The sequence below is a fragment of the Silurus aristotelis genome, assembly GCF_946808225.1.
Source record: "Silurus aristotelis genome assembly, chromosome: 11".
In the NCBI taxonomy this organism is placed as follows: domain Eukaryota; kingdom Metazoa; phylum Chordata; class Actinopteri; order Siluriformes; family Siluridae; genus Silurus; species Silurus aristotelis.
Window position 1 is genome coordinate 16,677,625 of NC_139584.1, and position 25,641 is coordinate 16,703,265.

At 36.6% G+C, this 25,641-nt stretch overlaps 3 protein-coding genes across 5 annotated transcripts; 1 reads left to right on the plus strand and 2 right to left on the minus strand.

Annotated features, from left to right (window-relative positions):
- Positions 1-239: 239 nt before the first annotated feature.
- Positions 240-4,918, minus strand: ufd1l (ubiquitin recognition factor in ER associated degradation 1). Of its 3 annotated transcripts, none has more exons than XM_083553511.1 (12): positions 4,914-4,918; positions 3,722-3,854; positions 3,518-3,550; positions 2,435-2,556; positions 2,182-2,312; positions 1,998-2,070; positions 1,837-1,905; positions 1,624-1,692; positions 1,124-1,171; positions 912-1,000; positions 752-833; positions 240-576 (listed from the first exon to the last, which is right to left on the minus strand). In XM_083553511.1, the coding sequence occupies exons 2-12, from the start codon at positions 3,840-3,842 to the stop codon at positions 502-504; spliced, it is 912 nt and encodes a 303-aa protein (XP_083409637.1). In that variant the 5' UTR covers positions 3,843-3,854; positions 4,914-4,918; the 3' UTR covers positions 240-501. The 3 variants fall into 3 exon arrangements, with proteins under 3 accessions (XP_083409637.1, XP_083409636.1, XP_083409635.1); XM_083553510.1 differs by lacking the exon at positions 4,914-4,918 and adding an exon at positions 4,331-4,469; XM_083553509.1 differs by lacking the exon at positions 4,914-4,918 and adding an exon at positions 4,167-4,315.
- cdc45 (CDC45 cell division cycle 45 homolog) lies at positions 4,583-13,373 on the plus strand. The gene is made up of 18 exons (XM_083553507.1): positions 4,583-4,772; positions 4,931-4,990; positions 5,067-5,159; positions 6,043-6,180; positions 6,441-6,596; positions 6,680-6,738; positions 6,833-6,881; positions 7,012-7,073; positions 7,670-7,720; positions 7,830-7,949; positions 8,034-8,165; positions 9,034-9,132; positions 9,232-9,393; positions 9,477-9,615; positions 9,765-9,848; positions 11,289-11,407; positions 12,467-12,543; positions 12,884-13,373. Exons 1-18 carry the CDS (start codon positions 4,722-4,724, stop codon positions 12,946-12,948), a joined length of 1,716 nt encoding a protein of 571 aa, XP_083409633.1. The 5' UTR covers positions 4,583-4,721; the 3' UTR covers positions 12,949-13,373.
- Positions 13,374-22,373: 9,000 nt separating this feature from the next.
- On the minus strand, positions 22,374-24,406 carry cldn5a (claudin 5a). The gene has a single exon (XM_083554621.1). The coding sequence runs from the start codon at positions 24,136-24,138 to the stop codon at positions 23,485-23,487; it is 654 nt and encodes a 217-aa protein (XP_083410747.1). The 5' UTR covers positions 24,139-24,406; the 3' UTR covers positions 22,374-23,484.
- Positions 24,407-25,641: the final 1,235 nt, after the last annotated feature.

Consider the following 25,641-nt stretch of genomic DNA (forward strand, 5'->3'; position numbering starts at 1 on the left):
AATAAAATATAATACATATCATAATATAATCAAAAATACATAGTTATTTTCAAGATACTTCAATGGCCTCGTTACACACGGGCATAAGAAATAGGCATGAAGTAATGTACATCTATATATGTCTGTAGCATTTGGGGCTAGGATTTACATATAACTAAAATGTTAATATTGCTTTGTTAAAGGTCTGTGAATATAATTAATAAAAAGTGTAGGGGGAAGAAATCAAACAGCAGCAGCGGTTTAAAAGTAGCCTAATTTTGTCGTCTTTATTCAAATGATGTTTACTTTGCATATATAAATTAATTTAAAAAAGTTTGATCATCAAGTTTACACCTGTAGCAGGTGTAATGATACTCCATATCCGATGGCAAAAACAGTAGATTCCCTTTTTTTGAAGATATGACATTTGACCTTCAATTTTTATAAATAGAATACATTAGGAGTAGTTTATAGATGCTTTTATTTTTATTTTTATTTGTGATCGAATTTGTGTGGTGTTAATCATGGTTTCCTGCCCTTCTTGCGCAAGGACTGCCCTTCTCCGGAGAACGCAATGAAGCTAGTGGAAGGGTCATCCTGCACACAAAGGACAAAATCAATGACAGTGAAGCATCTTACTAATTAACAGAAGTATATCTGACTTAATATGTTACACATTTCTAGAATTAGTTAACATTTAAAATTCAGAAATGTCTATGGTGTAGATCGAAGGTTCAGTAATAAGCGTAATCAAATGACTCATGTGCAGTACCTCCTCAATTTTACGAGGCTGTGGTCTGGAGTTTCTGATGAAAGTGATCTTCCCAAGCTTGAAGTCGTAGTTTGGAAATCCTCTGTAGTCAGAAAGGTTTCAATAAAGTTGTAAGCCACTAGTTACAGGGATTGTTTGAGTAAAAGTAGTGCATCTTTACCTTTTGATGTCACCCGGAACCATCGGGAAAGGACTTGGCTCAATGCCTTTCTTCTTTCCATCAAGGCGATTCCCAGAGCCCGTAAAAGCCTAAAAATAAACATAGCAAAGAAAGTGTAATTCAGTGCTGTTTTCAATCAACTTTAATAACAACTGATTAAATTACATGAATGTTATCTATTAAGCATATTGGTAGTGCAGTGTTTTGCTCACTCTGAATCCAATATCCATCTCATAATTACTGGGGTCGGTCTCTTCATCCTACCAGACAAGGGAGGGGAAATAATTGTTGTATACCTTTTTTTGTATTCTATAATTTTACATATCAGGACTTAATAAAAAACAAACTGGTCCGTTTCAAGTCTTAGAATTAGGCAAATACAACCTCAGGTGTACATTACATGACGTATTTACAAAAATAAAAGCAAAACAACTAAGTACACCTTTACTGATAGTCATATAGGAAACTATTGCTTTAAGTTATTGCTAAAAGTAGATCTTCAAACTATTAAATATTGAGGTGTACATAGATTTTCACTTCAAGTTTCTTTCTTTTTTCTCTTTGATGATAGTGTTCATACCTAATTCTAAGACCTCATAAAAGCCAGATGATTTGTATTAAGGCCTGGTGCATCAGACCAAAACATTTAATAAGGGTGTGCATGTATATATTTAAGACTTTTATTGTAATTAAATTATCCACTAAAACATACTGCTGGTTCCTCATGGTGCTGTGTGGGTCTTTCCGGCTCTTTATACCCAAGTGGAGCATCAAAGTCAACCTAAAAAAAATATGAATGCATATGTTAATAAATATGATGCTGTGAAATGAAAAAGAACAAAAATGTATCAACATATCATAGCTGTTCTGTATTGCTATGATTGTCTTCATCAAAAAACTAAACACAGCACTGCAGCAGCCTTACATTCATATCACATTCGATAATGGAGACAGCTTTGTCCGGTTTGGTTTCCATGACACGCAGCTCATAGATCTGAAATAGACAAAATTCACCTTTTCATATTTTGCATCTTTTGCTAAATTTGAGCAAAAACTGTCCAATAAAAGTTTTATTGATTCACCCACCTTTTCATTATAGTTGATGGCAATGACATCACCAGTAGTCAAGCAGGCAAAGTTTCTCAAAGCATTTTCCAGTCTAGAAAAAAGATTTGAAATAGTATTTTATTCTAATTTGCTAATTCAATGTGATTTCCTTTACTACCAGGCCGATGCTAAAGTGCAAACATTGCCAATAAATTCAGCTTACACAGCTTTGGGGTTTGTAATGTCCAAGAAGTCTGGGCTCTGAGGCTGAAATTTAGAGTATGTTGCTACCATGAGATTGACACTTTCAACCTGGACAAAACCTCCTTCTTCCAATAACAGGTTCTGCATCATCTGTGGAAAGACAATAGACAGTTAATTGCAATAGGTTGTCTTTATTTTTTTAAAAACATCAGTAATCAGAATAACTGATCGATTATTTCAATTTACTGATTATTTAAATGTCAGTCTCTTACCCAGTGAGGCAGGTAACAGATCCCCTCATCAGCAACAAATTCCAAAACCCCACAGTGTGTCATTCTGTCTGAGTTCTTATTGGTCAGTTTAAACAGCATAGGGTATGTGATATTAAGTCTGCCTGTTTTAAGACAAACAGAAAAAAGATTCCATTAATGATGCATCAGATATTATTAACAAGTGATGTGATATTTATCATGAAGAAGAAATGCATACAAACATCGCAGAAAACAGATTTTATGGCACTCACAAGGGGAAAACATTTAGCAAAAATTATTATTCTTTTTTTTTATTTATTTTTTTTTTTTCAGATAGTCTAAAAATTCCTTTGAGGGTATTAAAAAAATAAAAAGCCATGGTGTACCAGGAGATCATTTAAAGCAGTTGTCCTTAACTACTGGGCCAGGGACCGGTACTGAGCCATGGATCATTTTGTACCAGGCTGCACAAAAAGTATTAAAACTTTTTGATTATTAACTTATTTCCATTTTACTCCCTTCTGGATATTTTGAAAGATGGCTTCAGCTGCAGTTTTTGTCTTATAATATATATAAATGATAGTAATATAATAGCCATATTATAGTGGTTAGTTATGTTTAGTTAAAAATTGCTTTGCATGAAACTGTTAAAATGTTGGAGGCCACTGATTTAAAAGATCAGTATGAATAACAGCAGATCATCATAAGTTGGAGAAACAAACAAAATAAATAAATGATAAAAATAAAAACATTATGTAAGGAGACTTTGTGGACATCCTATATTATAATTTATAAAGCTCTGTAAGCACAATGAGGAGCAAAGAAAGAAAGTAAGTAAGTAAGTAAGTAAGTAAGTAAGTAAGTAAGCACAGCTGAGCAGTGTGTTTGTTTCCATTCAGGCTGCCATTAGGACTCAGATCCCATTAAGAGGAAGAATTATTAACAGTACAAAAGCACCAGAACTATAACAGTGTATACAGGGGTTGCATGAGCGGTTTACAAAAGGCATCAGACTTGCGTTTCTCCCCAAAAAGCTGGGACGATCTGAATGAATTTGGTGAATATACATAATGTTTAAGAAAAGCATGCAATATATGTACTTACTTAGCTGATCCAGTGCAGATGGGGGCATGATAACTGAGAAGACAGAAAGAAGAGAGTGAGCATGTACTGTATCTACTGCAATACACAGATAAACAGATGCACCTTCAGACTCATAAACAAAGAATGCTAGGACCTGTACAACAATGTTCGTTAGTAGAAACTACTGAAACAAAAAACTGTAATGCAAGGAGGATTGTCAGATACTTTTTCCGCCTTTCTCGACGTCTGATCGGTCGTTGGGGCCGGCCAGCATCGACACTGAGTAACAGCGGTACTGAGTGGAGAAGCGGTTGTGGAAAGCCCTCGGGAGTGGGTGATCAAACATGTTAAAAGAAAACTGTAAAGAGAAAAATCACAAGTGAATTATGCACAGTCACATCGGGCCTTTCTAATCACAATCAGTCGGCTTCTATTCAAAACTTAAGCTTACAAACTAAGAGTAGAAATAATATCTTCATCATATAACCAAACAGCATGAAACAGCCACAATAAAGCTCTGACAGTGACACTGCGGCTTTCCAAAAACATTGTGCTCGATGTTGTTAGCTACCGCAGCTTTGTTAAAACTAGGTTTGTTTCAGTTTAGAAATGCCTTCGTTTAACAGAATCTCAGATCCTCACACACATCATTTTTACCCTGATTACCCACCATGATGTGTTATTTCTATACAGTTTCCAATCCTTTATATATATAAATATGTATATAAAAAAAAGAAAAACACCAAAGCTATCTACGATTGTACAGGGAACTGCACAGTCAAGCCGGATATGACGCAGACCCACAACAAAACCCCAACCGCCCAATGAATTTACCGTTCAGGCATGCGGACAACCAATCACAGCAATAAAAGACTTTACGGAAGTGCTTTAAAGAAACTATCCGGGGTAAATAGGCAACAAAATACGTTTGTGCTCCTTCTTTATTTAGCGTTTTGTTTTTTGTTATCTAAAAAATAAGTATATACATTTTTGTACAATGTCTGCATCTATTTATAAACCGCTCAGGTCAACGCTGTTCAGCTGTTACTCTGTTCTATTGGACGATGCTCTAAGCCCCGCCCAGTCACTCACAAAAGAATTTGGCGCCAGAGATTCAACACGGTGCTGAAGCGAAAAGTGTGTCACTTATTAATAGAGTAGTGAGGGAGCTGTTAGAGGTTTTTTCTCTTTTTTGCGTATTAAACGTTGATGCGAGTTGTTGAAAATGTTTGTGACCGACATTAGAAAAGAGTTTTATGATGTTGTGGTTCATCAGGTGAGTGTATTATCGCTAAGTCATTAAAACAGCTGTGCTCGGAGCTCGCGCGCTCTGCTAACGCCTGCACTATGCTGCTCGGACTGGCGGACGCGTGTTTCAGTAGTTTTATTGACTTCGCTTTGCGTTTTTATTATTAACTATGTTGTCGTTTCCAGAGAGTGGCTCTGCTCGTGTCCGCGGACATCGACGCGCTGTGTGCCTGTAAAATCCTGCAGGTCGGCCATTCTACAGCACTGATCTGAACTCAGTTTAACTGCGTGTTTGAACTCTGACGGGTTTTTGTCTGTTCAGGCTTTGTTCCACTGCGACCAGGTGCAGTATACACTGGTTCCTGTGACAGGATGGCAAGAACTCGGTACAGCCTTTCTGGAACATAAGGAACAGGTACTGTGACCATTTTATCGTTTTTACTCTTTCATGTTCTTTGCTGATTCGTATTCCTGGGCAAAGCTCAGTTTTTTTCTTCTAGATCAGATAGAGCACATTAGAACGGGATTTCACTTTAAACACTTGAATCCATAAAGAACAAACATCTTAAAATCAAGTGCATCCTGATTAAAGAGACAAAACTATAGAACATTTCAAGAAAGTAGACCATAACAACCATGATCTTAAATCCCACTTTCAGGCGACAACTTTTCACTCAGAACATTAAACACGTATGATAATTTTTATCTTGTTTGTTGAGGGTTGGCGCGTTGACACTGTTACACGTCCTCGGTTAAAGTCGTTGCTATAGTAACAGCGCATTGCACTTGCATGGCCGGGTAAGTCTATACAATAAACTTGTACATCTCAAAAAGGATTTGGACCAGTGCACAGATAACATCAGATCAACTCGGCTTTAAATGAAAGACAGTTCCTCAACTTTCATACTGAATCCAGACTACAACATATACGATTCACACCTGCTTTCCATGCAACCACACAGAACTAGCATATCTATCAGACATATATAAATGGATTAAAAGCCTGTATTTCGTTTTTCAAAATGTCACCCAATATAACATTTGAATAAGTACGGAGTATTAAACTGAATAAATACTGTTACTGATTTTTGACACAGTCGAAACACTGTAAGCCTCTATTTCAGTATCTCTATTAACTGCTATTAAAATAGCTATTAAATCTTGTACGCCATTAAAAGAACAATAAACAAACACCTTATCTGATTGTTTCACTCAGCATTTGATTGGTTATATAGTGAGTGAAAGGGAGTGAAGCCATAGACAGGCATGTTTTACTAATCCTTCTTTTAACCCCACAGTACCAGTATTTTGTGCTGATTAACTGTGGAGCAAATGTGGATTTGTTGGAGACACTCCAGCCTGAGGAAGATTCCGTGTTTTTTATCTGTGATACCCACAGGCCTGTTGATGTGGTGAATGTTTACAATGACACACAGGTAGGAATGCAGCATACCCACATTATAACTTACAGGATCCCCACAGACAATGATGTCATTTTTCTGTGAGTCTATCTTGCAGACAAATTATCTATCTCTCTCTCTCTCTCTCTCTCTCTATCTACCTATTTATCTATTTATCCAAGCTTTGAATGAAGCCTGGTTTATTTGCATGACAGCAATAATGCGTGACTGGATAGAAACTAATATTACAGTGAAGCTGTGGATGTGTAATCTGTTTTCTCATTCTGCTGTTTCAGATCAAACTGCTAATTAAACAAGATGATGATCTTGGTGTTCCCTCCTATGACGACATTTTCCGTGATGATGAGGATGAAGACAGCGATAGAGGAGATTCTGGGAATGAGAGTGATGGTGGCTCGGAGCCGTCTGGGAAACGGAGGCGTTTCGATGAGGTAAACTTTCTCCTTTCCACACTCATTTTTCAGGAACTTTGTTGTTTGTAATTGATTTTGTTTGATGTTCTAACATTTCTCAGGGGGCACTGGAAAGGAGAATTGAGCGACAGCGAGCAAGGAGAGAATGGGAGGCTCGGAGGTCAGGTTTTGTAAAGAATTGCTAGTTTCAGTGCCTTTAGCACACTCCAGTCAGTTTACTGATCATGTCAATGCCTGTGTTTTTTCCCCCCCAGGAGGGATATCCTGTTTGATTATGAGCAATATGAGTACCATGGCACATCTGTAAGTATCAGCCTCTATGTTATGTGGTGTATTTATTCATGCTATTTGGCTACATTAATGATTTATTATTGATTGTGTTAGTATAACATCCTGTGAATTGCTGTTGTGTTGTGTGTTTTGTTTTATACAGGCTGCAATGGTTATGTTTGAGCTGGCCTGGGTTATGACCAAAGACACCAGAGACATGTTGTGGTGGGTTTTATTTTTAAACAAATTGAATGCATGTATCTAATGTAGAGGTTTCTACATTACAATAGTTTCAGCTATCTATAGAAATCCATCCCGATAGTTTTTCTGGGTTGGGTCTGTGGCTGGACAATATAAGAGTGGCCTCTACAGGCGAATAACTGACACCACATGCTTTTTTTTTTATTGTCGTTTTTTATTTATTTTAATTATTATTATTATTATTATTAATATTATTATTCTTAATAGTGGATGTAGGGGTTTTATTTGGAGTGTTATTTTCCGTTTTAATGCATGTATTTTTATTTACCTCAATATTTATTGTTATAATGAATATATTAATATTTATTCCATTTAGCACATTTTCATTATTCAGTTCTGTTTGTTTTTTAACTGTTGTGTTTTAAAGTTCAGTACTATTTGCATGGTGGTTTTATTTATTTTTTTATTTTTTTTTAACCAGTATCTATTTTAAAAAGATAGATAATCCAGTCGATTAATCGGTTATTGGCAATTACATTCAATCTAGCTATTGGTATCGGTAAATTTACCATCTGTCTACTTCTAATCTTATACATATATGTTTTTAATGTTCATGACAGGTGGAGTATTATTGGTCTGACAGATCAGTGGGTTCATGAAAAAATTACACAGTAAGTGTAATTACTTTTGACCTTTTTGTTAGTAGCTTTTTAAAATAAACATTTTTTAGATTATTTGTGATGCTAATAATAAAATTCTACAATTTGCTTCCTTTTCCAGCATCAAGTATGTAACGGATATTGCTACTCTGCAGAGGCACGTGTCTCGCCATAACCATCGCAATGAAGATGAAGAGAATTCTGTCTCTATCGACTGCATGAGGATCACTTTTGAATACGAGTATCCTGCCATATTTGTTTCTTAAAGAAAAGCAAGAATGCTTTCTTGTGTTAGTGAATGTAATTCTTTAACCTATTTTGTCAGCTTGCGCTTGGCTTTGTACCAGCACTGGTCACTGTATGAGAGCATCTGCAACTCCTGCTACACCTCCTGCAGTTTTAAACTGTGGTCAATCAATGGGCAGAAGAAACTACAGGAATTCCTGGCAGACATGGGGTGAGTCTTATTGCGTGGGGTGAGAGCTAGGAACAGGCAGATTTGTGTGAATTTTTTTTTTTTTAAGCATTGTGAGACACCACAGTACTGTAACTATAATGCATGCAAATTGTTCATAATCTAAAGCCCATCAGCATTACACTTACAAGCCGAGCCATTATCTGGATGACTGTTAAATCATTTTAATTAGTGGATTAAAAGGCACTCTAAAGCTTTTCATATTCTAGTACATGTAGATATGTGAAAACACCAAACTGAACTGAGCAAAAATTATACCGATCAAATAAAGCCGGACACGTGCTGAACATAGTTAAAGTTCCCACAGGAATTTGCTTATTCTCCACCTTGCACATAAAATGCAGTGTCGTTGTTTTTTATTTATTTATTATTATTAAACTTGAAAACATGCACAACATTGCCAGGAGTATAAAAAATACTTTTTGTTGAATATGACATGAAATAAATAAAGGGTTAAGAAGTTACTTTGTCAAATTGTATACATTATAGTAAAGCAAAATTATTTTCTTTGAATCTCTCAGCTTGTTGGAAAGCAGTGAATGGACATAAGACAGCAGGAGCAGGCCATTGATATGCTACATTAGAAACTTTGTTTTCCCTGTAATTAATTTTGTTGGCCACTATTTGCTAGCCTTGCCAGTTCCAGACAAGTAAAACATGAAGATTTTTTTTTTTGTGCACTTTATATTAATTTGGTTTGGAAAAAAACTTGAAAAATGCTGATTTATCATCTTAACTTTTATATCAAGCCTTATTTACATTAATGGTTTGTGATACTGAGCAGTTTTCCTATGTGCATAATCCTAATTCACATAATCCAACTAAAACCTGTTTATCTCCGTCCTCTTAGACTCCCACTCAAACAGGTGCGGCAAAAGTTTAATTCCATGGACATGTCAATCAAGGAGAACCTGCGTGAAGTTATCGAGGAGTCCTCCAATAAATTTGGGTAAGACGACACTTAATGTTAAACATGTTGGTACATATTTTAGAATGATTGCCAAACCTTTTTTTGGCTCATACAATTTGTTTTTTGTGTGGATTTAAGGATGAAGGACATCCGCGTGCAGACGTTTGGTGTGCACTTTGGCTTTAAGAATCGTTTCTTGGCGAGTGATGTGGTACATGCTGCTGTAGCATTGCTGGAGAATGTGGAGAAGGAGGAGACTCCTACGGACAACTTCATCAAAGCTCTGGATTGCCTCTCAAGGTGGGCTCAAACACAGCAACATGCATACAACAGTCTATTAGACCAGTGTAGTTTTATTTGCTTTGCTATGTGTGTTTGTTTAGGAGTAACATAGAAAGGCTGCATTTGGGGATTGATCTTGCTAAGAAAAAGTTAAAGGCTATTCAGCAGACCATCGCCAGCTGCATCTGCACTAATCTCATTCTCTCACAAGGACCCTTTCTTTACTGCCATTTAATGGAGGTAGGAATAAAAGTGTACATGTGCAGAATTGTTTGTATAATTAGAATTTTTTTGTATAATTTTTCTTTAAATATTTGTGGCTGATGTTCAGAGTTATTTTATGTAGTGTTCTAATTTGTTGTAATAGAATTTTATTGTGTGTCTTTTAGGGAACACCAGATGTAAAACTCTTTTCCAAGCCTTTGGCCCTGACTCTACTGTGCAAATATCTCCTCAAGGCTTTTATCTGCTCTGTAAGCACTATAGATATTTACTTATACTTACATATAAATTTTTTTTTTTTGCCTTAAAAGCAAGCATCGGCCCTCATTTATCAAGCTGGCAATTTTTTTTTAATTGTTCATATGAGCATTTATGTAAGAAATTTGATATAATTAATAATGTTGTAATTCTGGAAAAACTATCATATCCATGCTAAATTTACACAAACATTCAGATACCTTAAATAATCATTTGCATCATTTCATATTAATTTAAACAGTAAAGCAAGCCACCCCAAATTCATTCAGTACAACAAATTAGATCAGTCATTCATCTAAGAATGGCGATGTATTTAAAAAAAGAATTTGGACTTCAATAATTTAATGGTATTTTAATTCTTTTTTTTTTTGTCGTTTTGCAGTGGCATTATGATTTATGGCTTTGCAAAATTTAATTTGAGCCATCGCCAAGTGACGAAATGTGTTTTGCCACAAGCTTCAATTATTAATTTTCTTCCTGTTGTGCTATGTGACTTCTAACTTCTTATGACACACACTTTTGCATTTGCAATATGATGTTGGGGTACATGAAATTTCCTTCTTTCAAATGAAAGAAAATAGTCATGTGCTTGATGTCATTGACCGCCTCAGTGTAGTGTATATTTTTCTGTTTTCCCATTCAATTGGCTCCAATTCTTACACTGCGGAATACTGTACATCATATTTGGCAGAAAGCAATCAAAATAACTTTCACTGATTCTGCTGAGTAATTATTATATATATGTTATATATATATATAAAGAATACGCACAACTGTACACGGAAAACATTCAACTAAAGGACTCTATATAAACAATGAACTCTGAAATAATCTAAATCTGTAAAATGCGATAACATCTCTTCATGCCCACCGTGATTTTGCCATGAAAATAGCCACAGTTGCTGGCGTGGCATCAACTAACAATAAACAAACAAAGAGTACAAGGAAACTTTTCAGATTTGCAGAACATTTTATAAACGTGGTATTTACACACAGCCTGATGAAGGAGAACCAGTGTTATTATTTAAACAATTCTTTAAAATTATACAAGCGCTACTGGTATTATTAGCTATATTATATAGCCATGATTTTTTTTTTTTTTCTCAGTTATTCTCTGCATTTTGTATTAATTGTTGGCACATGTTTTTAAGGCACATTAAAGATTTTAAGACAAATTTCTTCTATAAAGAAATCTTAATAATAAAATAATAAAAGACTGGATTTACACCATTAGATATGAAGGGTGAAAGTTTTAATGTGCACTGTAAGATATAACAAGGTTTCTGGTTAGTTAGCATCTGCCTGACTAATCTTAAATATTTATCACAAGCATTTATTACAAAAATTTTATCTTTCATGAACCTTTTGCGTAAATGCATATTGATTGGTTACTGATTCAGTAAACAAGCTTTTTATTCCTCTTTGTGTGTTAGACCCGGAATAAACGCTGCAAGATTTTGCCACTCATTATGGCTGCTCCTATGGATGTGGAGAAGGGCACTGTTATCGTCTTAGGAATTCCACCAGAGTCTGACACTTCTAACAAGAAAAAGTAAGTAGATTAAGGGGCTCCCAGTCTTACCCTGGTTTTTCTCAGGGCTACTTGTTGTCACATTCGATCAAGCCATATTTAAATAAAGGGTGTATTTCACTTTCTTTGATATGCAGCACTAATATAGGGATTCAACAATAGAAACAAATTTCCACAGCTACTAATCAAAGTCACAATCAAATTGTGACTTATTGTTTGCTTGGATACTGTTGTAGACCTTTACTATGTACTATTAACTGGTTTTCCTATAGAAGTTAGTGTTTCAATTCTAAGAAGCACTCATGGCTGTAAGAAAGACTTTTGAATGTAATGATTGAGTTATGAATAGAGATGTAGCTCATTACATGACTAAAAGCTTCCTCATAAAACAATAGTAGAAATAAGCACGTTGTTCCTTAGCAATTAGCGATTTCATGCACAGTAGCAATAAACATTTTACATCTTTACTTGAAAACCCGATGGACATGGATGATTTGGGTTTTGAAGTAATGTTTAGTGAATGTTTCGTTCAGCCTGTAGACAAGTGTGTGAATAAGACTACTTAAGCTGCCTCGGCTTCTGCACATGTGCAAATCAGGCTCCTCTTGTGTGTCTGGCCATATCACACGACCTTAGCGTAGTTTATGTTCCTGTAACACCACACCTGCTGTTTTATTTTTAATGTATTGTTTAAAACTAAATGTAATCAAAGAAAGCAACACACCCTTTTAAACTAACTTAATGTTTTATGGCAAAGTTCATGCTCTTCCTTTCCACTGGTCTGTTAAGCAAATGCAACAAGCACTCCTACTGTTTTTTAGTTATGTGGGGTGCACTCATTTCTGAACAATACATGACAATAAATGGTACAGTAGTTTTAAATGTAAATCTAGAATAAAAAAAAGTAATGGTTGACGCAGTCACAGAAAACTCATAATCTGTATTTAGCAACAAAAGATCCTGTGTGTGTGTGTGTGTGTTTGAAGTACTTTAAAATAATTTGTTTCTTTAATTTGTGTGTTTTGAGGTACTTTAAAATAAATGTTTATTGTTGTTTTTGTCTTTTCTTCTTCTCCACAGTTTCTTTGGCAGGGCTTTTGAGAAGGCAGCTGAAAGTACAACCTCCAGGACACTGCACGATCACTTTGACACTTCAAGTGGGTAACTGATGTAGTCAAACGGACATCCTATTTTTAGTGACTGACTTTGAATTTGCCACCAGGTGGCAGACCTACTTTCCTTTTTAACTATTCTTGGCCATTCCTACAGATGGGCAATGCAGGTCAAATTTCCTGTAACTAGAACTCCAATAGATACATTATTTATCCCTGCACAGGCCTATCACAGGTTTTAAACATTTCCACATATTTTCCATCTGAGTTGCTCATGCACAGATATCTCAGACTTCTGATTAAAGCTATTTATACACAGTAACTTTTTTCTAGATTGTTTTTGCAATGAAATAATTAACCTTCTAACTCTTTCTTATCCCTTTAGTTATTGAACTGAAGATGGAAGACAAAGGAAAATTTCTTGATGCCCTCATTACCCTGCTGTCCTAATGCCTCATGACATGCTTTAAGCCTCCTCCAAATCTCACACAAAAAGAACATTCAGAACTCTGTTATTCTCCAATCTTCTCTCCTTAATTGGTTTGTTGCTGAAATATTTGCTTTGTCTGTGAATGGAATTTTGCATTGCTTGAGAGCAAATATGAGATTCCACATGCTCCCTATCAGTTGGGTGTCAGATCTGTTTAACTTCCCACATGAAGACCTTGACAAGTAGCAGCTAAACTGTACTACAGGTCTCTGTCGTCTAATACAAATCGTACATATCTTCTGAGCTCTTGTTAGATTGTGTATGTGTATAATACTGTACATTTATTTGGATTTTGTTGTAGTTTTAATGTTTTTTTTTTAATGGGAAATTCAATATAAAAATCATGTACTCAATAATAAATGATGTTTTATTAACTTATCAAAAAGATATGTGAGTATCTATCTGTCTGTCTATCTATCTGTATTTATGTGTGTTGTGTGAAATGGCCATAGAGAGAAAAATGCAGGGCCTCACTGTTTGTTAATCTTGCTGTGCTTCAAAACATGCCATTTAACACCGGAACAGCCAAAAGAATAACCAGAAATCAAGCACAATTTATATTGTGATTCTGAGGTGAAGCGTTTATGCTAAACCAGTCCCAATAATTAAACTGGGACGTGTGTTTTGTGTTTCCTTTGGCAGTTTTACACTGAATTTTTTACAATTATTCTACCCTTTTATTCTATCTTAAAAATGTCATTAATATAAATCATTAAAAGGGAGTTTGGCATATATAAAAAAATATTGCTAATATCCAATACATAAAGGGTCTTAAAAATATGCTAGGTTAGAACTGGCAAAACATGTGTTTGTGTGTGTGTGTGTGTGTGTATATATATATATAACATATATCCTACTGAATACATTCTCATGTTTGAATGTGATAAGTTTTGTCTTCCTTTATGAGTAAACAAACTTTGTCAAAACTTAACATCAAATTATCTTGATATACCAACACAGATGAAAGCACCCGTACCCACCCTACTAATGACTGGTTAGAGGTGCATATTATGGGTTATTATCTTTGAGCCAAATCACTATTTTCTTAATTCTACAGGTGGACAGAGTTTGTGAGCCTATTCTCAGCACCTCCATATGAATGTCAGTCCACCTCCCAGAACATTTGCTATTCCCAAAATTCTCATTAATCACTAAATTCAAAAATTCTGCATTCTCCCAATGCTGGTCCTGTAAATATCTGATAACGTTGGTTCGGGTTCCTCATTGACAATTCACACACAAGCCCATAAAATCAGTTTGGCTTAGTTATTTCTTTTTTGGATTAGCATTGATATAATTGAGGCACATTTGATGAAGACCAAGACGTTGTTGATATCCAAGGTACTGATGTCACACTGAATACAAATTGTAGCTGAGGACAGCTAACTTGACTAAGCATCAAGGATTCTGTTAGTCAGGCAGGCACTTTGCTCCTCCTTCCTTCTCATTCCAACCAGAGCAAAGCGCAGTGACCCAACACCTCTGCTGTTGCTGTCAAGCAACTGGGATTACAGTAGCACTCTCAGCTATACCAGCAGCAGCCAAGTGAGACATCATAAGTGCTGCATGTAGTAAGATGAATAATTTTGCTGCTGGTATGTCACGCTATTCTAGCTGGGTCAGACAGCCTGGGCATCCATAGTCTGTAAACTTGTAGCATTCCAAGCATGCATCTTCAGTCTCAATGATGTGTGTATACCCTTGTGATTGTTGACAGTTTCTCATTCCATTGCCACTCTCTTTGCCATCTACTCCACTTTATATTGATAGAAACTGTAGAATTTATCTGGTTGTTTCTCTCCAAATGACAGTTTGTTCAGCCCAGTTTTGTCTTTCATGTTTCCCAATATAGAGCTAACCTAATGTGTTTGCACCTCTTCACTTCTCTGGGGTGCTTCCTTTTAAGCAGTTTGCACTTTTGAGAAATGGCAGATACTCTGTGTACTTCATTATGTACAGCTATGTGCTTTACTTCACAGAAGGCTGTGGCAAATATATTCAATAGAGTCCTATGTGACCTTTTCAGAATCAGTATCAGAATCAGGTTTATTGGCCAGGTATGTTAACACACACAAGGAATTTGCTTTCAGCTGCTGGCGACTCTCAAAAGTACATATACCACCACCACCATACATTTATCTTATAAACAAGACTATACAAGACAATACAGATTAAATAAGAACACAATATACAGATTATATGACAAATCAGTAATGTACATAACGTGAAAGTTAATGGAAGTGCAAATAGCAATAGTGTGCATCACAAAATTAAGAAGTTACTTTAGGACCTTTGTACAATATACAGCAGCAGTAGTGTGTAAAATATATGGGGATGAGGTGATTAGTGACTGTTCCTACAATGCATTGCTTGTAGATATGAAGCAGGGCATATAATTAAGGTCAGTTGTCAGTTGTTAATGAGGATGTTTGCCTGAGAAAATAAACTGTTCCTGTGCTTGGCAGTTTTGCTAAACAAAGTTCTGTAGTATCTTTTGAATATTTGAATAGGTTCCAGTCCCAGAGGAGTTGCCTTGTGTTTTCCCAACTCAAACAGGAGCTTTCCTGCTGGCAGGTGGCCTTTGTGGGTTTACACATTAGACTAGGGTGCCCTGCATACAGATATTTTGGCTATGGGTCATTACGTTTGAGCAGCATTGCCAAAACCTAATCTGGTGGCCAGAATTAGACACACCAGGCTCCCATACCCCTACCAACACTGGCCTGGCCAGCTTAGCCACAGGAGCATCAACACTTTTTGGTGTTTACCTACTGCCTACACCGAAAATAGCCTTAGCTCACCACCATCGACTTTGTGATGTCCCAGATAATGGCTGTCGTCCTGGACTCTCTTTTCTCATGCTGGGTTCTCACAAGGATCATCACAATTTACAATGGCCATCAACTGATATCTGTATATATTATGCCTTTTGTGCAATTAAGTGTATACTGCTCTTTTTTTTATAGCCTCCAGGACAACACTTTGATCAAGTCAAATTGAAATTGAGGTGAACCTATACAAAGGGTGCAATTTCAAATAAGCTACTGTATGAAGCATATTAAACAGTTTATGATTCAATTTATATTACTTGTCCTAAACTTTCCTTTCACTTTCTCCTTGGATGCATGAGTTTGAATCCCAGTGCAAACAATAAGTGGAAGAAGTGTGTGCAAGGTTTCACAAGATGAAAGCACAATCTCTTGAGACCCGACAATGACAAATGACCATTCAGATCTGTATGAATAGGGAGTCATGTAATAATGTTCAAAATCTTTGCCTTTTACAATTACTCATGAGATTTGGTTCGGGTGAGGCCTTTTAACTATTCTTATCTTCTTCAGAAAATTACATTTTAAAATAAAATCAACTGATTCTATTAAATTATGAGAGCAGCCACTTAAAAACAACCATATAATCTTCAAGATTTAGGTACAATATATCACAAAATAATTGCAAGCATTAAATTAAGTATGTATATTTTGCAAGTCAACAATACTAAACATAATGTAAAACAAAATAATGTTTTTTTTATTGGCTTTCGCAAATGATTTGCCCATTCTCTTTATTATTAACAGCAGCCAGCCTTCTTCTAAGCAGTGTTTAGACTTTTCCTTCTCCCACTGATAAATAATAAGGATGGGCAAACCATATAAAACAATAATTATGTCACATTTAAAACTGCAAACTTTTGTCAATGACCTGATATGCTAATAAAGAAAACATTGTAAAACTGAATGCACTGTCCTAAGAATATGCAATGCACATTGAAATATTACAGATTAGTGACACATTCTGACTTCAGTACTGACACCTTTAATGGTGTTATAATCCCACATGTTGAATCCAAACCTTGTCAGACATTAGAATATATGCATATGCCTTTGTTGATAACATTATTTTATAAACCTGCTATGTCTCTTGCGATATAGCATTGTCCCAACACATACCTTTCCTTCTCCAAACACCTCAACACATATTGATTTATTTTTTGACCATCCTCATTGATTTCCTTCCTGTTTCCTGGCCTGCTGATCGCTAAGCAGGAAGTGTCATTACTCTCCTACATTGTGACACATCTGTGCATCACACACAAACACACACGTACATTGGACAAAAGACCTGTTGTATATGCTTACTATTACTCATAATAATATTACTCAGATATGTCATACACTTTTACACACTTTGTTTACTTTTACATACTGACACTGCACACCTAGACGAGCAACTCATCTGTGTGAAAGGAATTATCAAACGTAGCTCCAGGTGGAATTTTGCAAAATAAGGACTTTTTAATTCAATTGCTATGTTATTAAATGTTCAATATTATCTACAACAAGACTACTGTTGTATTTACACCATTTTTTATACAGTTTTATACAGTCAGTGGTGTAAATCAAATAACTTGTAGTGTCATAATGTGAGCGCTTAACAGGCGCATTTAAAATGGAAATAGAGATAACAATGTTCAGTACCCAGAGTTTTCAGCTACTTGGGGACAATGTCCAGAAAGTGACAATGTGTGTGGTTTGAGGGGTGAGAGGTAATCTATGCAGTCCTATTGCCGTGGCGATGATCTGGGGGACGAGATAACAAACACCCAACTGTGGGAAGGAGGAAATGACTTCTAACCCATGAAGGATAAAGGCCACAGCAGGTGTTATGAGAAAGTACCACAATGAAAACAGAGAATGTGTGTGTGGGAGTATAGCCACCTCAACAATTTTGTGTGTTTGTATTGCAACAGTCTGGATGTTGTTCATTAGTTTTGCATTCTGAAAAATAGCATTCTTAGCCACAATTAACTTTTACCCAATAACTATGTCTGTGACTTTTGGTCAGATTTTACCATAAAACATATTCTGCTACAATATATATCTACTATTAGTGCAACTAAAGAGAAATAGTTTGTAGATCAAATAGTGGTGGATCCTGGGGGTGCAACTGATTCTGGTGTGTCCAAGTAATCCTGTATTTCCAGTGCATGATGCCCCAGTGGTGAACAGTAACACAATTAATGTAATTTGTTACTGCACTTAAGTAGCTTATTTGCATATTTGTACTTTACTGAAGTTTTTCCATTTAGGGAGATTTTAACTTTAACTTTACTACATCTTAAAGTCAAGTATCTTACTTTTACTCAACTACATTTTGCGAAATCAGTCGTTTCTCTTTATTTATGAGTGGATACAAACTTAACTGGTCAAGCATGAAGCAAGCATTTTTTTAAGTAGTTAAAAATAAGGTTTTGGGCTCATGAAAAATTTTAATCAATATCAATCAGTGTTTGACTCTTTAATATCATTCTATTAATAGACTGGAGTGATAAGAGTAACATTAAAGTCTTTTCACGTAAACTGAATTGATTGTGACAAAAAATTATATCAGGACATTATAAATCATAGAACTTTGAATACTTCGGTACATTTGAAGGCAAATACATTTGTACTGTTACTGGAGTAATATATTACCTATCGATATCAACTTTAACTGAAGTACATGAATTGTGTACTTTATCCACCACTGGTAATGCCATGGTACAAATATTATTAGTAGATAAATCAACAGACAAAAATACCTTTTAAAAAATTAACAAATTTGATTTTGGGTCACAGGAAAAGAATTGCTTGTTGGCTGTAAATGACTGCCTTCACTGGTTCAGTTTGGGTAAGATATTTCATTCTATAACTAAACACTAACATCCAGGGCACTCTTGGTAGGTAGACTGAAGACTTGTTCAGGTTGTGGTTTAAATATACAGTAATTATGTATTTGATTAAAAATCTATTTTCAGATTTTATTAATATTCGCCACAAAAGTTCTCATGTTCTTGCATGTTTTTTTTTCTAGAAAGTGCAATACTTGTATAGTACTTCCAATTGTACACTCTCACTTTGGACAAATAGAAAAAAGAAATAGATCGCACTGCTCTTTACTCTGACCCTAACGGACGTACGCACATCTCCTCCCACATCTTTTCCCTCCCCCACTGTCTATATCTGTTCTTCACCCTTTTTCTCTGTCTCTGTCTCTCTCTCTCTCCCCCTGTGTTTTGGAATGTGAGCCGTCGGGGTCCTCATTGTCTTTGTCCGTATGACCACATTGCCAGGAATTGTCACCAGGCAACATCTACAGGCTCTTTGTGGTTGCCATGGCGAAGGTTCTTTAATGACGTTGTGCCTGCCTCTGTATGCCTCACTGTTCACTGTGGAATGAGGGTCCTTAAAAAAAACCACTCATCCCCTCCCCCGTACTCCACCCAATCTAAAACACACACACACACATACACACCCTACACTGCCTCATAACTTCGTCTGCTGCAGCTCCAGCATGACTGGAACTAACATTTGCACAATAGAGTCTGAAAACACTCCTCCATGTCTGGAGTATTCAGATTGGCTTAATTGGGCCAAAAACTACAGTAGAGAAGTGGGGTGATGTAAGCACTGTCAACACCGACATAAAATACATGTGCTTCACCCAGGAGGGGATCTCTCTCTTTTTATTGGATGTGTTCACCATTGCTGTTCTGCTTTGCACCTTTTTTCTTTGTATTTATACAAATTTATAATGAATAAGAAAATTATGCTTAGGGAAAGAGAACAAATCAGCACAAGTTCTAAATTACGAAAATATGCCAATGATGGGATTGGCCAGATATGTAATTTTGCTTCTTTGATTTTGCATGAGGACTATTAGGCTTATGTAAAAAAAAAAAAAGAAAAAAAAGGACGATCCCTTAACTGTAAGCTTAAGTGTACATGAACAAAATATAAAATATAAAATTACTATGTCTTTTACTGTAGTCTATTTATTCATTTTGGCATGTTGTTTGCATGATGCAATTTGGTAGACATTAAGAATTATTAAACCGCTCTGGACTAGATCCACTAATACAAATGAATGAAGCATAATAAGCACCAATTAAATATTTAGTAGATTGATTTTCTGGTGCTTGGTGTCAAGTATCCTCATCCAGAGTGCCGTTCAAAAAGGTTGTGGGTCAGGTGTATGACGGTGTATGTGCTTTTGTCCAGCAATGTACAGCAACTCCAGCAATGTACAGGTTTGTGGAAAATGGGAGGAGGAGCACCAATAATCCTCTCAGCAGTCCAGACTGTAATCTTCTGTAGTAAACGTGCACAAGTCAAACTCAATGATGGCTGCATCATATCAGAACTCAAAGTGCAGGAGGAACTTCCTCAGCTGGCGAAGGAATACCCTCTGAGCCTTCTTAAAAAATAGTCCAAGTGCCTCCTACTTCAGGTGCTTAGAGATGGACGATCTCTGGAACCTGAGTGCTGTTCCGGATAGTGAGGGGTGAAAGTGCAAAGGAATACCTCTTAAAGTCCAATATCATCTTCCCTGTTTTGAGGATGTTCAGCGCAATGTTAAGACTGCACTGCACCTGCTGTTTAACCTTTTGCCTGTATGCAGATTTGAATGAGGCACATGTTTGTGGTATCGTCTACAATATTCAGAAGCTTGACCGAGGGGTCCTTAGCTGTGCAGTCTTTGGTGTACACTTTTCATTGTTTGCATAACGATGTTAATTGCTTATTTAGTTTTTTAGCCCTGATCTGATTTAACACTATTTTCTTATTTCCTTAAAAGATTGCCTGTAGCCTTGATTTAATTCACTGTGTTTAATTTATTTCAATTTAATTGTATTTGCATTAAGCTTTTAGCAATGTACATTGTCCCAAAGAAGCTTTACATAAATAAATAGATTGGAAATATGTTTTACATACATTTTTCATATATTTTTTTCCTATATGTTTATCTCTAACAAGCAAGCCAGTTGCTGAAGTGGCGAAGAAAAACTCCATCAGATGTTATGAGGAACATATTTTGGGAGCCACCAGACTGAAAAGGGAACCCATCTTCATCCAGGTGACATTGAATGTCACCAATTACAGTTTTATCCTTGTTGAGGTTTTAAGCTGTTCACTGATGGGCACTGATAGGCAAAACTGTTTATGGCAATTGTAGTACTCAACCTTTGTAGTAGAATGTTTATAATAACTACAGTTTGAATCCATCTCAAGGGTTTTGAGATTAACTCTTCAATGTAACTTCATGGATCTTTAGACTGTTCATCTGGAACCGCTGCTCCGAGTCAAAGAGAAGCCTATCCAGAGGTAGGGCTTCAGGATGAATCAAGCAGTGTTTATGCAAGTATATCTAATAAAATACAAATTATATATTTATATATATCATATATTTATTTAAAATTTATATGGATTTATACCATTGAATACTTCATTCTGATTGGATAGAATGTAATTTTGGACAGTTTAATCACTGTTCTTAATAAACTCGCTGTCTTATAAACAGGTGTAAGCACAGTCGCGTGCTGCCACAGTTGCAGACAGAGAAGGGTAGCAATATTAAACTTTTCCTAATAACCTTACTGAGCTACATGGATCATTTATCAGTCTGCTACACTGACTCTGGACTACAGTTTGCTTCTGATCAACATCATTGTGTTCCGCAAAATCGTGTATTTGCAATAAATGGACATTCGGTGCAACCCAGATGAGGATGTGTTCCCTCTTCAGTCTGGTTCCTTTCAAGGTTTCTTCCTTATGCCGTCTCGGGGAGTTTTTCTTTGCCACAGTCGCCACCAGCTCGCTCACCAGGGACAAACTTACACTTATAAAGAACATCTTGTTCATTTTTATCACCACATTATCTGTGTAAAGCTGCTTTGAGACAATGCTAAATGTTAAAAGCGCTTTACAAATACAATTTTTTTTAATTGAATTTAAGATAATATGGCAATTTTGATAAAGGCACAATATGAATAGGCAAAATATATTATTAGGAGACTTCATTATTAATAGTAGAGAAGCGGCAAAATAATCACACACACAAATCTTTGTTTTTCCTCTTTCTTTTTAGCTGTTAATTAAAATTAATTCAAATAAATCTAATATTCTCACACTACTTTATCTCTGTGTATGATATAAAACAAGCATAATTCACAAATGAATATTGAGCATTGTCTTTTCTGCATTAATGAGTTTAACAGCTTTAACTGAGAAATGCTGGCATTAAAATCATAAAGTGAAATTTACATGAGGACCTTCTTTGAGTTCTGTGGGTGATTTATAGTCCTATTTTAAGAATATAGGGCAAATTAGAATATAAATTGTCTGTGCGGTGACTCTGTAGCCTTTAAGCATGCAGACAAATCGTCTATATGTGTGTGCGTGTGTGTATGTGTGTGTGTAGAGTTGGTTCTGAAAGCAATAGAGCTGTCTAAAAATGTGAAAGAAGTTTCCAGAAACACTTCATAAGTAGAACAAGTTTTAAAAACTTTAGAAACATTTCTCAGGTTTGTTGGACGCCATTACGAGCAAAATAAAATATCAGGGTTCCATTATGATAAAAAGAGTTTATTAAAAACATTACAGTTCAAAACTTACTTTTAACACATAACTATGACAGTTTTAAAAACAAACCGTTGACTATTGAGGACGACATTTGGCATCGTTTGTCTTATTTGTTAAAGATGCAAATTAAATAAGGTGCTCAATAAAGCACAAACCAAATATGTCCTAAGCACTGTTTTCATAATGCATGGCACATTGTTCTGGCCTGTCCTTTAGAGCACCTGCTCCTTTAACTAGACAGCTATTGTTTTTAAAAAGAAATCTACATCAGATTCACAATTAGGCAGTCTAGCATTCCATGTGAGGAAAATGTCTCTGCTTTGAAACTACTGTATAAAGAGCTTTCAACCAACTCATCATGATCATGATCATGTTTTGTTAAAGTTTTGGCAAACATTCGTGGTCAAAACAGTAAAAACTTTTATTTAAAAAAATGTTCATTTAGGTTGAAATTAAGGTGTAACCCCTTCAAAATGCATAGCCTGTATGTTTAAAACAGGAAATATCAAAAAGTCAGTAAGAGTCCATGACCTGAGGGAAAAACAGGTCATTTACATTTAGGTTTAGACAGAAACATCTACATGTGCAAAAACACACAGGATACAAACTGACACCGCTTCATCCAACACGCCAACATGCGCTCTTTAGTACAGGGGGAAAATATCTCAATAGAGAATCATATATAAGCCTGAGATCATTTGACACTTTTGGGAAACGCTTGTCTATGTCTCTCTTCTTATGCCATATCTTAATTACCAGAATACATGGCACTATATTTTGAATGATTTTGTAAGGTTTTTTCTTTTTTGTTGTTGTTGTTTTGAAATAGGAAAGAGCTCCTCGAGGATTCTTTGGATGGTTGAGGGTTCGAGTTTTCTTGGCGGATTGTATACGTGGAACTTTGGAAGTGAACTCCTCTGTAGGGTTTTTACGCAGAACCTTCAGAACCGAAAAAAAAAAAAAAAACAAGGGTGCTGGATGAAAACTTTTATTCTTAATGGTATAGTGAGTGTTCATGCGCAAATCATAAGTTGCGAGGCTTGTGGGTTATGCAGTCCGCCGTACCCATGGTTTTGCGCGTGAGCCGACGTGTAGATTTCACACGTAGTTTCTCTTGTCGTAGTCTCCATTGGTCGTGGCTCTTTTTGTGGGTGCGTAGTTTACCGAGTAACCCGCACTGGCGGCTGACGGCGGAGGACATGAGCAGCAGAGCACAGAGCCGCCCAGCAGCAGGAGAGCCGCGGCCGCCCAGCCGATGTAGAGCGCGGCGCCCATCTCGCGCTTTTGCGCCGGGGGCACGTTGGGGTTGTAAAAATCGGAGATGATTTTATTGGCCATCCAGCAGAGGGGCACGAGCACGAGCACGGCGCTGACGATGTACAGCGCACCCCCGAAGTTCACTACTCTCACCTTGACGAGCTCGGCGCGGATGCAGTTGGTGCACTGCGCTCCGGCGATCACGGTGAGCAGCGCCAGCACGCTTAGCACGGACGAGACCACGGTGAGCGCGCGCGCCACCTGGAGATCGCTGCTCAGCGCCAGTATCGAGTCGTGCACCTTACACTGCATCTGGCCCGTGCTCTGCACAGCGCAAGACATCCACAGGCCGTCCCAGATGGTCTGCGACACCACAATGTTGGCCTCGATATGCGCCGCTACCTTCCACGTGGGCAAACCGCATGCGGTCATCTCCAACAGCGTGCCGAACACAGCTAGCGTCAGGCCGAGCAGCTCCAGACCCGCCGATGCCATGCTTTCTCACAATGTTGTCCTTATTAGTACCCTTCGTGTCCGATAAATAGTCCGCTTCTTAAAGAGCGCAACAGATGGTCCACTTTTCGGTTATTATTTAAAAAAAAACCACTCAAAAAAACTTTTTTTAAACAAACACCATCGCGCGCTGTATGGCGCTCTGTATAACGGTCTTTGCGCGGATGAGAGTGAGGAGCGGAGAAGAACAGCTGCGCACAGAGAGCTCTTCACAAGAAGAGGGTAAAGAAGCCTGCAAGCTGGTTCAATGAGAAAAGCGAAACTTTTGTCCAATCACACGCCGCCGCATCTACTCGTGGCCAATAGAAAACGGGGGAAGCTGTGCAGAAAGACAATCAGATGGGAGGAAGGGAAGAAACGAACCAACTGTTGTGAGAAAGACTCTAGCACGTTACGTTTTGGACAGAGAGTTAGAGAAGAGGAGGAGAACAAAAAGAGCTCCATACACACAATCACACAATATGGTGTAGAAAACGTGAATCCTGTCATTCACTTTTAATAAAAGTTGTTAGGATACAACACACGCAAGTAACATTAGACTTTCATGCATTGTAGCCCTAATAGCTGTTTTCATCACGCAGTCTCGACACAGACTAATTACAGCTTCCATTAACTCATACAAAACACAGGCCTGCCATTTGAAAGCATCATAGCATGAAGCCACTTTTACACGTTTCTTTTTAAAATCTATAATACATTTTTCATTTCTCCAATATAATGCTGCATTATTTTACAGTTTAAAACGTCCTTATATTAATTAATTATTTCAATAGCCTATAGGTGAAAGCATCAACTCTACTAAAAAGTAAACAAAATACTGATTTATTTTGTAGTGATAATTTGTCCCCAGTTTTGTCATCCTGTGACACAAGACATCCAATAAATGCTACTATTCATAAAATCCATACAATAACATTACCATTAAAACATTCAAGTTTTGATGAATTACTAATAATCTCATTTTTTTTCCCAGTTTATTGTTGATGTTGGACAGTCAAGGTGAAACACGTTAATTTAACCCTGAAGTGTTATGATTTACACCTATGCATGGTCAAAAATGAAAACTGCAACAAGCAATAACCCATTTGGGAAAAATTATGCTGCCTCATATTTACCCCATGAACACTTCCAGTGGAGGAGCAACAGGACATTTAATGGCATGGATGATAGTTTTGCAAACTGCCAGACACTGTGTGAAAGAAGGTAAACTATATGCCTAAAACTATATGCCTTAAACAAGTTTTTATTATAAAATATAATTTCAAATATTGCCAGAGGGAAAGAGGGTTTATGTAGTGGATAATTGTTATTGGTGTCTTGAAATGGGAATGCACCATGGTGAGCTCATTTAGCACGGCTGAGATTAAGGAAGAAATTCAACCTCTATTAATGGTTGACTTCTTTAAGCTAGTTTTGTGTCTATTGTGTAATGTAAAGAAAGTAAAAACTGCTGTGCTAACATTGTAAGAAACCCAAAACAACAGT

What these genes read in the sequence shown, in the direction of transcription:
- ufd1l (XM_083553509.1), bottom strand. An exon ending in ATCTGCACTGGATCAGCTAA is followed by an intron (nt 2,557 to 3,517) that starts GTAAGTACATAT and finishes GTCTTAAAACAG; the next exon opens with GCAGACTTAATATCACATAC. An exon ending in AGCACCATGAGGAACCAGCA is followed by an intron (nt 1,172 to 1,623) that starts GTATGTTTTAGT and finishes CTTGTCTGGTAG; the next exon opens with GATGAAGAGACCGACCCCAG.
- cdc45 (XM_083553507.1), top strand. Translation starts at nt 4,722, where the DNA reads ATGTTTGTGACCGACATTAGAAAAGAGTTTTATGATGTTGTGGTTCAT. An exon ending in GACACCAGAGACATGTTGTG is followed by an intron (nt 7,074 to 7,669) that starts GTGGGTTTTATT and finishes TGTTCATGACAG; the next exon opens with GTGGAGTATTATTGGTCTGA. An exon ending in GTTCATGAAAAAATTACACA is followed by an intron (nt 7,721 to 7,829) that starts GTAAGTGTAATT and finishes TTCCTTTTCCAG; the next exon opens with CATCAAGTATGTAACGGATA.
- cldn5a (XM_083554621.1), bottom strand. Translation starts at nt 24,138, where the DNA reads ATGGCATCGGCGGGTCTGGAGCTGCTCGGCCTGACGCTAGCTGTGTTC.